General features: G+C 35.3%; 1 protein-coding gene across 2 annotated transcripts in view; it reads right to left on the reverse strand.

The window, feature by feature from the left end:
* The window catches only part of LOC129738963 (transcription factor kayak), an 82959-nt gene that overhangs the window by 12581 nt on the left and 57313 nt on the right, over positions 1 to 13065 (reverse strand). The window contains exon 1 of one of the 2 annotated variants that reach the window (XM_055730309.1): positions 8517 to 9053. The exons of the other annotated variant lie outside the window; for it this stretch is intronic. Within the exon in view, the coding sequence (XP_055586284.1) occupies positions 8517 to 8612 (96 nt within the window). The 5' untranslated portion in view covers positions 8613 to 9053. Of the gene's footprint in view, positions 1 to 8516; positions 9054 to 13065 lie in introns of those variants that run through there. 2 annotated transcript variants of the gene reach the window in all.

Genomic DNA, 13065 nt, shown 5'->3' on the forward strand with positions numbered 1-13065 from the left:
AAAAAATTAAAAAATAGAGAAAAAATTAAAAAAATTAAGAAAAATATAAAAAAAATTGAGAAAAAATAAAAAAAATGAGAAAAAAATAAAAAAAATTGAGAAAAAAAATTAAAAAAATGACAAAAAAATAACAAAATTGAGAAAATGTAAAAAAATGGGGGAAAAATAAAAAAAGATGAAGAAAAAATAAAAAAATGGAGAAAAAAATATTTAAAAAAGAGAATAAAATAAAAAAAAAATGAGAAAATAATAAAAAAAGGATAAAAAAATTGTCAAAAAATAAATGAATGGGGAGAAAATAAAAAAACTAAAGAGAAAAACTTAAAATTATGAAAATAAAAATAAAAAAATGAAGAAAAAATAGGAAAAAAACTTAAAAAAAAATGGAGAATTTAATAAAATGGGAAAAATAAAAAATGGAGAATAAATATATTAAAAATTTAAAAAAAAATAGAAAAAAGGAGAAGAAAAATGAAAAAAATATAAAAAAATAAGCAAAATTAAAAAAACGAGAAAAATAATAAAAATTGAGCAAAAATAAAATAATTAAAAAAAGAATTGAAAAAAAATTATTAAAAAAAAATAAAAAATGAGGAACAATTGAACAATCGATAAACAATAAAAAATTTAGAAAAATAGAAAAGAAACAGCGAGCACAGAAAATTGTAAAAAAAATTAATTAAAAATAACGAAAAATTCGAAAATATAAAAAAATGAAAAAAAATATGCGGAAATGATAAAAAAGAAGGGAAAAAATAAAATTTTTAAATACAGCAAAAATTTAGAAAAAGGAATAAATTTGAAACAATATTAGAGATTTTTTAACATTTGTCTTGAGGTAATCTACACCTTTTGCTACAAATCAAGAGTTAACAATATTAAGAATCAACAAAGGAAAACAATGAAAAAACATATCAAAATGACAAGTTGGAATGCTTGTCGCTTACACGAACATCCAAAATCATTCCGTTGTCATTGCCATTATATAAAACCAAAATTTATTGAGAACTTAAACAATAATTAAAATCTATAGTAAAAATAAAAGATTTTATAAAATTGAGATAAAAAAAAGAAAAAAATTAAACAAAAAACTTAAAAAAAAATTAAAAAAATGAGAATCTATAGAAAACAATTCAGAAAGCTATAAATGGAGATAAAATTAAAACAAAAATAGCAGAATGGAGAAAAATTAAATAAATAAGGAAAGAAATAAAAAAAATATGAGGAAAAAATCAGAAATAGAATTAAAAAAATGGAAAGAAAAAATAAAGTAAAATTGAAAAAATACAAAATGGACAAAAATATAAAAAAGGAGAAATGAATGAAGAAAAAACGGGTAAAACAATAGAAAAAATGTAGGAAAAAATTAAAACCAAATTGAGATTTTTTTAATTGAGATAAAAAAATGAAAAAATATTGAATAAAACACACAAAAAACATAAAAAGTTGGAAAAATGTGAATAAAAAAAACAGCTGAGAAAGCCATAAAAAAAAAGAAGAGAAAAAATGGTGAAAAAAATTCAAAAATTGAGAAAAAAATAAAAAAAATTGAGAAAAAAAATAAAAAAAATAGAGAAAAAAATAAAACGGATAAAACAAATAAAAAAATGGAGAGAAAAATGGAAAATAAAAAAAATGAGAAAAAAATAAAAAAATTGAGAAAAAAATAAAAAAATTGAGAAAAAAATTAAAAAAATTGAGAAAAAAATAAAAAAAAAAATGAGAAAAAAATTAAAAAAATTGAGAAAAATATAAAAAAAATTGAGAAAAAAATAAAAAAAAATGAGAAAAAAATAAAAAAAAAAAATGAGAAAAAAATAAAAAAAATTGAGCAAAAAAATAAAAAAAATTGAGAAAAAAGTAAAAAAAATTGAGAAACAAAAATTTTTTTTTTTGTTTCGATTATAGTCGTTTTACCATAAACAAAATTTAAAAAAATTGAGAAAAAATAAAATAAAATGAGAAATTGAGATTGAGAAAAAAAATAAAAAAAATTGAGAAAAAAATAACAAAATTGAGAAAATGTAAAAAAATGGAAGAAAAATAAATAAAGATGAAGAAAAAAATAAAAAATGGAGAAAAAAATATTTAAAAAAGAGAATAAAATAAAAAAAATGAGAAAATAATAAAAAGGGATTTAAAAAAGTTGTCAAAAAATAAATGAATGAGGAAAAAATAAAAAACTAAAGAGAAAAACTTAAAATTATGAAAATAAAAATAAAAAAATGAAGAAAAAATAGGAAAAAAACTTTTGAAAAAAATGAAGAATTTAATAAAATGGGAAAAATAAAAAAAATGGAGAAAAGATATATTAAATTTAAAAAAAAAATAGAAAAAAGGAGAAGAAAAATGAAAAAAATATAAAAAATTAAGCAAAATAAAAAAACGAGAAAAATAATAAAAATTGAGCAAAAATAAAATAATTAAAAAAAGAATTGAAAAAAAAAATTATTAAAAAAAAATAAAAACTGAGGAACAATTGAACAATCGATAAACAATAAAAAAATTTAGAAAAATAAAAAAGAAACAGCGAGCACAGAAAATTGTAAAAAAAAATTAATTAAAAATAACGAAAAATTCGAAACTATAAAAAAAATGAAAAAAAATATGCGGAAATGATAAAAAAGAAGGGAAAAAATAAAATTTTTAAATACAGCAAAAATTTAGAAAAAGGAATAAATTTGAAACAATATTAGAGAAAAGATAAATTAAGAAAAAATTAAAACTCAACTAAAAAAATAGTTCCATAAAAAAAATTAATTTAAAAAATAAATATTAAAAAAAATAAAAAAATATGAAAAAAACAAAATTATTACTTAAAAAGCCATTAAATCTTTAATTTTGGTATAATTTGTGATTTTTAGTCTTTGATCATTATTTTATCTTTTTGTGTCATTATTTTTGTAAATTTTTCACTATTGATAGTTATTCTAGTTAAAAAAAAATTGAACACGTTATTATAAAACCCATTTAATATTCAAAAACGCAAGATCTCAACGTTCATCCATTTGAAATCGTCGTGGAAGTCCAACTTCGAGCCGGTCTAGTGCGTACGTCTGTCTGTGACAAAGCGACGTTGTTTAGTTAGAGCTATAACTAGCCAGTAAACACCACAGTATGTATTCCTGTTTGCATATTGATTGGTCCCTCTATATAGATACCTAATTGTCGTTGTTCGCTCCAGCCAGAGCGCGATTGTTTTCCTGTCCTCAAATGTTGTGTTTTCAAAAGTTTCAAAAGCGCAAGATACAAATGCCTACTTTGCTGGCGATCTCAACTCGTAGTGTTTCTTTCTACTGAACGACACTAGTAGGCGAGGGAAATAGTAACCGCGCGGCAAAAACAAAGAGCAGTCAGTATTTTACTGTTTGACACTAAACTTGCTGCTAAAATATGTTTCCTGCATATGATTGGCTGTAAACCCCCGTTTCGGGGTTCAAGCATGGCGACAGAAAACAATTAACAAATTGAAATTGGCACACGTGTGCGCCATGGCCTTCCCGCTATATGTGGACGTAACCTTTTCTAAGTCTAGTTTTTCACAGCTGGAAACATGTTAGGCCAACTATTTGGACTTTAACAGCTCCTTAAATCGCACGTATTTGGACAGAGGGCGCTTTGTTTTGTATCTACATAAGGTAAATGGATAAGAAACAGGGAGTTGAAAGGACAAACCGCCCTCGCAGTTGTTTTTTTTCTTCATTCGAACCTGCGATGCGTCGCCTTTGTCTGTGAACGTGTCCGGACACGTTCGTGCAGTCGTGCGAATCCGGCTCGAACAAGCTCGAGCGAGTGTATTTAGTGCCGGTTACTTCTCTCTCTCTCTCTTTGCTCAGGGTATGGGTGCAGTTCAGCAAGCGAAATCGAACGAGAAGCCGTGCCGGCCACCGCGTCGTCAGTTCAGCAGAATTTCGCAATTTCATGGCATACTTTCTGATGGTTGCAGTTCTCTATCTACAGACACACATGTGTTTGGTGTCTACCTACGTCCCTATGGGCGGCCGGTTTTTGTTCCACTGCAGTAACAATAAAAGTACGCTATGGTTGATTGGATTAAGCTGTTCCGTCGTTTACCTTAGGCCATAGACGATTTGTCTAGAAATAGGCTAGAATGCATAATCACTTTCTCCAATTTCCGTCCGGTATCGGATACAAAACATGTTTTCCATTTTCGACAACAAAATTGATCCACCCTAGGCCTGCTATGTGGAATGGTCGTCGGTTTTAGTCGTATAAAGAACGACGCCACCGAGGCGGCCACTAAACTAGTGGGGTTCCCATAAATGTGGTCTGTGCGAAAATGAATTCAAACGAAACGGTCGGTGATAGAGAAGCCGCATTTGGTGTAGCTAGCACACAAACACGATAGAATAGAGACTCGAACGACGAAACACGAAGATTGACAATAAAACACACGGCGGCTCCCCTTGTATAAATGAAGGATAAATAATGTTTTTCTGATCGACAATTTTGGTGGGGTTCATTCTTGAAAGATTTTTACTGCTTGACATTGGCGATTTTGTTTTCTCGTTTGTTCCGTTTTCGATCCACAACTTGCCGCATATCGAAGTCAAGGGCAAACGATAAATATATAAATGGGGTAAAATTGTACCCAATGCGCGCTGCTTGCTTTGTATCAGAAGTGTAAGATTACTGACATTCCTGAGCGTCGCCTCCTACGATGATTATTTGAACGTGATTATCTACCTATCTACTGTCTATAGATAGGTAAGTATGTTCTTGGGCAAGCTCGCTACGCGAGGTGCCTCTCGATGCTTCTCCGTGTCGGTCGGAAATCCATCACCTCAGCGAACGTCCGCCGACGACAACAAACAACCGTGTCAGTCAGGGCAGGGCGCGGTTGGTTATCGTGAGCCCCAAAACAAAAAAAACACAGATTGATGGCTGAAATGAAGTTGTTTGTTCAGTCTGTGTGCGGGGCGGGGATAGCTTTTCGCACAATCACGCGATAATAGGGATAGAGAAAGTTGCTGATGGCGGCGGGTCTTCCAAATTGAATTGTCCTCCTTTGTTGTTGTCAAACTGACTGCGACGAACCAGGCAGAAGATCAGCCGCAAGCCTTGTCCAGCGCCGTGTTGAGTTGACAACACGAACAAGGTCGGGCGCGCAATAAGCGGCCAAAACAAAGAACCAATCTGCGCGCTTCGATAAAGCTATTATTGTAATCTGTACAAAGTACAGCAGACCGTCCTCGTCGCCGACTTGGATTCTGTCTACAGCCAACGATTACCAAAGCAAGCGTTAAAATAAGTATGGGAGAGTGGGGAATCATGGGCCACTTTTTTTCGTTGTTCCATAATTTCTTTATTATAAAAGATAAAATGAAAATAAAAAATGGTATGGTTTTCTACATTTTCAAGGTATCATAAGGTATTTTTTTAAAATTTTGAAAAAGTTATTTTCTCCGAATTCTGACTGTTTTAAAAAAAGCAATATTTTTTGGATTTTGAAAAATGGTGGGGAATCGTGGGCCACCAAATCCAAATTGACCAAATAACATGCGAAATTTATGAGATGACCCAAAACAGTGGTTTCCCAATTCATTTCGTTATTTTAAAGCAATTTCAGATGATGAAATAAAACAGAGAGCTGTGTATTATCGCATAGATTCCAAAACCTGGCTCGCGAACGTTTTGGCAAAATTTCTTATATGGGATGGACAAAATATTTTCATAACTCTTCATTTGGCATAAGAAAACTTTACAGATAGGTAAAACGTATTTTAAGTTCTGAATGTGTATAAAATCATAAAAATATAGGTGATTCAAGATGTGTGGCCCACGATTCCCCACAAGCTAAGATTTGCAAATTGGTTGCGTTTGTGTGACTTGTTGATGTTCATCAAAAATTCCTTTTCCATGTGACAGATCATGACAAAACTAAGATCGTAAGCGTATGAGCATATTTTTGCTATGCACTTTAGGTTCCCCATCGATGAAATAAGCGGGTGTTTTTTTTAATTATGTAAGTAAATTTTTCAATCTTTTTTTAGCTTGATAAATAAAAGAAGCATATGATGCGTATTTTAGTCAACAACATATAGGAACATAGGCTCACGTAAAGCGACGACGATGACAGTTGGTTTGAGATTTTTATCTCAATACACATCTGAGATATTAAAAGTGGCCCACGTTTCCCCATGGCCCACGATACCCCACTCTCCCCTACCTATTTTGTTTTAACAATGGCGACATCTGCCGCATGTTTGAATTTATGATGGAGTACCTTGTGTACATACACAAGAGAATCAGTATCCGGCTTGTTGGCCCGCCGACGCGCCCTCAATTTTCCGTCCTCCCAACCCGACCCGACCCCATTTCAAGTCAATCCGATCCAAGCGAATCGCTCAGCTAACTCAAGTTGTGCGGTTTCGCGAAAACGTCATCGACAGTTTTTTACGACATTGCTATGGAATGTTAATCAGAGATGCGTCGTTTTTTAAGAGGCTTCATTTTAGAAGCGTTCGTGTTGATGTTTTTCAAGTTTCGAAAAAAACAACCGCAATCTCCACACTTTCGTCGTCTTTGGGACTTGTTCAAAATATGCGTCTCCTGGGACAATCAGTGTTTTTTGTAAAGAAAAGAACTACATATTGTATCCAAAAAAGGAGTACTGCAGGCAATTTTCCAATAACAAAAAGTGTTGACATCTGTTTTGGAACATTAAACACTGTGGTTTATGGAATCAATCAATTGGCTTTTTCCTGCGTCTATGCTCTGTGGAAAACACTTGAGACACTCGAATTGATAGACAGATTCGTTGCTATGGCGGTGAACGCCGAAAGTTGAAATGCGTTCGCAAAAATATATTTATTTGGCATTCTTGAATAGGATTGATTTCACTTTCAACGATAAAGAATTTGTTTCAAATTATTATAAAATATTATAATCGTGCATCCAACTTTCTATGAAACACGGACATCGAAGTCAACGGCCCTAACCGTATATTAATGAGTTTCGCTCAACAGATTCATAAAATTGAATCCAATCTTTGGGAAACCAAAAATGGAGCATAGTTTTAGCTAATAGTGTGGGTTACTGGCATTCCACAAGAAATTTTTCTCGAAGCATTCATATCTTGATAAGTTATAATTTTGATAGGATTTGTTCTGCCCGATATCAAACTATGCTATCTGAACGAGATATAGTCTTTATAGAAGCATATCAAAAACTGATATAACTTAGCTATGAGCGTAAAGATTTTTTTGATATAATTGGAGATATTTTAACATCCTACGAGTAATAAATTATATCTCATTTAGATAGAAAAAATAAGTATCAAAATATCTCATCTTGATATAATTTTGTGTTTCCCTCCTGATCGGGTTATCATCCTAAAAGCACAGAATTATAACTCATTTTGATGGAAAAAATTTAATATCAAAATGTTATCTTGATATAATTTTGTTTTTCTCTCCTGATCGCACTGTGTAAAGTTTCAATTCTGAAAACATCGTCTGATCGAGAAATCTCAACAAGGATGACTTCAGCAGAAATCAAACTCTCAGAAAAGTGACGGATTTCGTCCGTGTTTTCGTGGAAGCGATTCGCGCAAAATCAGCCTAAAACGTTTCCGAACCAGCGTCATTCATTCATTCGTTCATCCGTTAAGTAAGTTGCGGCGGCCGCACAACTTCGACTTGGGGAGCTTCAAGGCAAACCGGAATTTGGGTGGTTTTTTTCTACGCCATTCCACTAAGTCGGCTCGGATCTGTATTGCGTCATTGGATTCGTCCGGACGTCGTCGGCTTGGAGTTTCACCCGTCCTTGGACTAACTTTGGACTGCGTGCCGTTGTGGGCGTAACGGAACTTGCTGTAAGTTTTTTGTTTCTTTTAAAGAAATCAAAACTCTCGCCTTACAAGGCACTTTGAGGTTGCACTGCTGCAGTTCACAAGTTCTTTATCTTATCAGTAAACCTTCCAATCGAGCAGAACCGGGCTGTAGCAGGAAAAAAATCCATCAGAGGACTTTGTGACACAAAGCCGAGGCCTGAATATCTAGCGGCTAACAATGCCACTACATCCATTCGGTTGCGCATTCAAAATCGCACCAGGCACTTCGCGAGCTCGTTAACTTCAATCATTTTCAACAACAATAACGCTGATGTCATGTTTTTACTGCAACGTCGCCGCACACACATGTGTCGACGCTAGCTGAGCTGTTGGTAACACGCCACACTTGCATCAGCAGAGCCCCGGGACTCTTCACCAATCCCAGAGGTGAGGTGCTCCACAATTATAGAGTAATTTTCTCGATCCAGGGTTTGTTCTGATGATAAAGTCGTGGCCCCCCAACTACACCGTTTCAAGGTCGTCGTAGGCCCGCGTTTGACCTCCGATTGGCGTCGACAAACTTCCACACAAAAAGAGAATTATACCCTTTTCACCACATACGCTAAATCGCTAGAGGATATCCAAAGAATATCGTCACACAAAACTACTAGCTGGAGGAGGTGGAGCAGCAAAAATTAGGGGAGGGGTCGGAAACACTTACGAGTTTGCTCATCGGAGTCAACGGGGTCAGCGGCTGGTGCTGGACGTTGTACGAATTGAAGTAAACATCATTCAGCAGCACGTCGTCCCGCGTCATTTGGGCGGCTTTTTCGGGCGGTATTTCCACCTCACTGTCGTCGTCGCCGTAATAGTAACAGTTGATGATCCCGGTACGCACTATTTTGAAGCTTTTGATTTCCACAAACTTTCCACTAACCAAACACCCCAACAAAACTTACAATGCGACACCTAGAAGAAAACTTCTTTCCGCAAAACACCCGGGTCAGACCTTATGTCTGTCTAGAGCTCGAGCACAATTGTATATTCACTTCTGGATTGGACACACTCTTTATCCTTTGTTTGAGCTTCTACTCACTTGGAACAGTTTGGTACGACTACTAAAAGTTCTAGAATTTTACACGAGCTAAGTGCTAACAGTTGCACCGAAAAAACATTAAAGTAGTTATTAAGCCGGATGGTGTAGGTACCGATATCAGCGCTCCGAGTTGACCTAGTCCGTATGCGATTTCAAGTTTAACTGAAGGTATGCGTCATCATTGCTTTGGTTTTATATCGCTCCATGTTTACCTCCCATTGATGGTCGCTCTCTGCATTCCATTTCTCTCACCTCTCTATGGTTTCGCTCTTATTCGAGAGCGAACGCAGTTGCTCTCTCTCTCTCTCGCCGCAGTAAAATAAATTTCTGAACTGAACAAGTTCGTTCGTTGAAGATGTTGATGTTGGGAATTCCCCAGACTCCATTTCTCGGTAAAGTGTACTGCCTTCTGCTGATGTCGCCGCCTCGCCTCTTTCCGATCCTCTCACGTAGCGATGTCGGTTTCTCTTACTTCCTTCCTTCCTTGGTTGGATTGAAAAGCTGCTCGCTCCACCCTTTTCTCCTTTGACCATCGTTTCGTTGAACGTGCACAGCAGCACAGCTTCTTCATATTGCTCCGGCTCGCTTCATCTGGTTTCGTAAATTCCGAGAAATATCGATGAGACGTTCGCCTATATTTGCGCCTCTTGCTGCACGTTCCGCTCTCGGTTCGACTTGAATCTTGCTTGATGCGAAATGAAGAAGCCGGCAACCTTTCGTCAAACACACCAACTGGAAGAAGAAGACGATTAGAGGGGCACATATAATATACTTTATGACCGACGACGGCAGAGCGAGCTCCCATTAACCGGGGCACACCTCCTTCCTCCTTCTCATCCTCCTTTTTCACAACAACCACAGCAAACAGCTCATTCTAAAATCTTCGCCACTCCAATAACAATCAATGCAGCAGCAGATGGATGCGGATGATGGCGCTTTTGACATTCCTCACGTTTTTGCCTGGCCTGCCCTGGTTTTTGGTGACCGTCCCGAAACAAGTGCAGCGGCCTTTTTTCTCTAGTCCGTTAGCTCGTGGTGCACCAGTGAAGGAGGAGCTTGCGGATTTTTTTGAGGATTTGCTTGTTGGTTTTTCCACCGTAGAGAAAGCGCCAATCACCGGCGTCTTTTTCAACAATAAGAATCACAGCCGCAGCACAGAAGAGCTGCCTGCAGAGCACGTGCCACGGAACACATTTGGTTGGGATGGAACTTGACTGTCATAAAAAGGATGCGTACCACACGGGCTGCTTAGATTTTGTTGTTGTTTCTATGCAGGTCATTAAGTGTTGAAAAGAAGACTCTTTACAAAAGATCATAACTTGACTTAGCTGCAGTAAACTCCTTTATTGGAATCAAATTGTTCATCTTTTTGTAATTTCTGTAATTCATGATTCTTTCGAAAGTATAGACTGTTTTAGAAATTATAAGCCATCTTTTGACCAATCCTTTTTAAATTTTCCGATGCCATCAGCTGGTTTCATGTATTTTCGTAGCTTTGCTTTAGTCAAAGCCCAAAAAGTCTCGATTGGCCGTGCCTCGGGACAATTTGGCGGATTCATGTTTTTTGGCACAAAACAGACGTTTTGGCTTTTGTACCACCCTAGTATGTCATAGGCGTAATGACATGATGCCAAATCGGACCAAAATAAGACGGGTCCATCATGCTGCTTGATCATCGGCAATAAACGCTTCTGGAGGCATTCCTCTAGCTGGTTCTGGCTGTTCATTGTTTCCGATGTAAGGTAGGGGCTAGTTATTATGCCGCACTCGCAAATTGCCTGCCACACCATCACCTTCTTGTCAAATTTTTCGGTGAAAATGGCCTTCTCCGTTTCGGGATATCCTTGTCCTTGTCCAGTGAAGTATTGTGGCCCAGGAAGGGTTTTATAGACCAATTTCACATGCGTTTCACCGTTCATGACAATGCACCTAGAACTTTCCTTTAGGTTTTTTCTGCTTCCGGTACGTCTTGAGCCCATTTTGCTCTTAAGCACGCATCACGCTAGTCGTAGAGGTCCCGACTTTTCTCGCCACATCCCGAACGGAAGCCGATGGTTTCTGTTTGTAGGCATCCCTGACCTTTTTGTCGATAGCAGCACTTACAGGACCAGATATTCAACCAGACCCTTTCTTCATTTGAAGCGCACTATTTTACTATACAAAATTCAACTATCACCAAAATAACTCGCTGAGATCGAGCACAGGAAAGTCCGTGCTTTAATGAGGATGTCCGTGCTAGTGACAACCCTTTTCAGAACCTTGCGAAAATTACCAACTTTGTATGGAATTTTATGCAGAAAATTCAAAGTTTTCTTCACTCCGCTAACTGAAGACTGAAAACTTCGATGCGTTTTGATGTGCTATTTTATGATTTCCTTAAAAGAATGACGAAGAGCTCAAATATATCGGAAAAATATAAATTCAAAAAAAAAAACAAGTGTTTTTAACCCTAATCTGTCTCTGTATTTTTTCCCCGTTACAGTCAATTGGAGTGTCAATTTTGTCATGATTTTTAAAAAATTTCAAAATATATATCCTTAAGTGCAACGTCCTATAGCTTCTAACGTCAGTTTTTTTGGACGCTAAGTCAATTTTTTTTTTCGAGCATCCCATATCTACACTCTACTGATCTACGGTCTTATTTCCGAAGCATGTTTTTTCTGATTTTTTTCTTAGACTTTGAATAACGGAAAACTTAAGTATTGTAGGTGAATATAGTCTGAAAAACATATTTGAGCTTTCGAGGTTTTCAAAAGGTTTCCATAAGTTTTGTAAACATCGGTTGAGAAAATAGAGAGATATAGCGGTTTGAAATGAGGACACTCAAGGTCTGATTATTGAGTTTTTTTTTCCTGGACTTTCAGAGTGCGTCCATAAAAAAAAGTAATGATGCAAAATTAAAGAATTCAAAAATTCATTGAGGGTTTCCCAAGAATAGTTTTATTTAGATGCAATCGAATTAAGTTACAAGCCGCCAAACTTCCAATAGTGTCATATTGACACTCAAGAGCGGAATAGGGTTAAGGCACGAAATGAACAAAAATTTTAATTCTAAGTTGAAATGCGAAAACACCCGTGCAAGCTCGTCAGATAATCAAAAAATCCATAAGTTTTTTGAAATTGTGTTCTGAGGTAGATAAATGAGCGTAAATTAAAAGTGATTTACATAAACCTTAGCTTAGTTTAGCCACCTTAAACCGTAAAACCCGAAATGCATGGTTTAAGAAATTGTATGCGTTACTTGTTCCAAAAGCAAATTATGATTAAAATCACTTCGAGTTCCACGATTGCTGGTGTGGCTCAGTAGAACAAGTTTCATATCGCCAATGGTTGCTACTTTGTGATTTTAACCGAGGCCATCAATTTTGATTAGAGGTCAAATGAATGGTGCTTGGAATTTGCAGCTCATTTACACTGCACAAAACTGATGCTCTCTCTATGAATGTAAAAAACGGCGCCGGCCACGTCCTAGCAGTCAATGGCCAGATTGAAAAAAAAAAGAAAGGGATGAAAGATTTATTTTATGCATTAGGACCGAGGTCACCTCTGCTTCCCAACAAAATAATTTTGGATAGGAGAAGGATAAACGGAACTGATTGGGAGATACTTTTGACAAGTGTTATGGTGAACCATAAAAAATATTTTTCTTCCTATAACTCCTATTAGTTCCCATTTTAAAGCTTTCAGTTTATGAGAAGGCATGAGTATGTTAAGTTTAACTGTGACCAAAAAATATCAACTATCGTGAAAAAAAAGATTGCACAATAACGAATGAATAAACTTTGATTCTTTTCTCATTCATATTATTAGCTATTTATTCGATGCATTATTTTAAAATATCGATAACATTTGATTGACACCAATTGACACGATAACGATGATTTGACACCGACAACATAATTTTCAACATTTGTGAAACCGGTAAAATTTGAAATTCAGCAAGACGCTGATACATCTAAAAGAAATATTGAAATGAGTATAGAAAATTTCAGAAAAGGATGTAACGTATCGATAGATTAAAAAAACACAAGTTAGGTCCCGATATTCCTCCAAATTCTTAAGTTTTCAATCTAGGATGCAATTCAAAAGTTTTTCTTTGCATCTGTTTTCAAGTAAATAAACTGTCTGTCCCTAAGAGTGCAAAATCCATTTGGCGAAAAATTGACTAGAAATG

The sequence above is a fragment of the Uranotaenia lowii genome, chromosome 1 (assembly GCF_029784155.1).
Source record: "Uranotaenia lowii strain MFRU-FL chromosome 1, ASM2978415v1, whole genome shotgun sequence".
In the NCBI taxonomy this organism is placed as follows: domain Eukaryota; kingdom Metazoa; phylum Arthropoda; class Insecta; order Diptera; family Culicidae; genus Uranotaenia; species Uranotaenia lowii.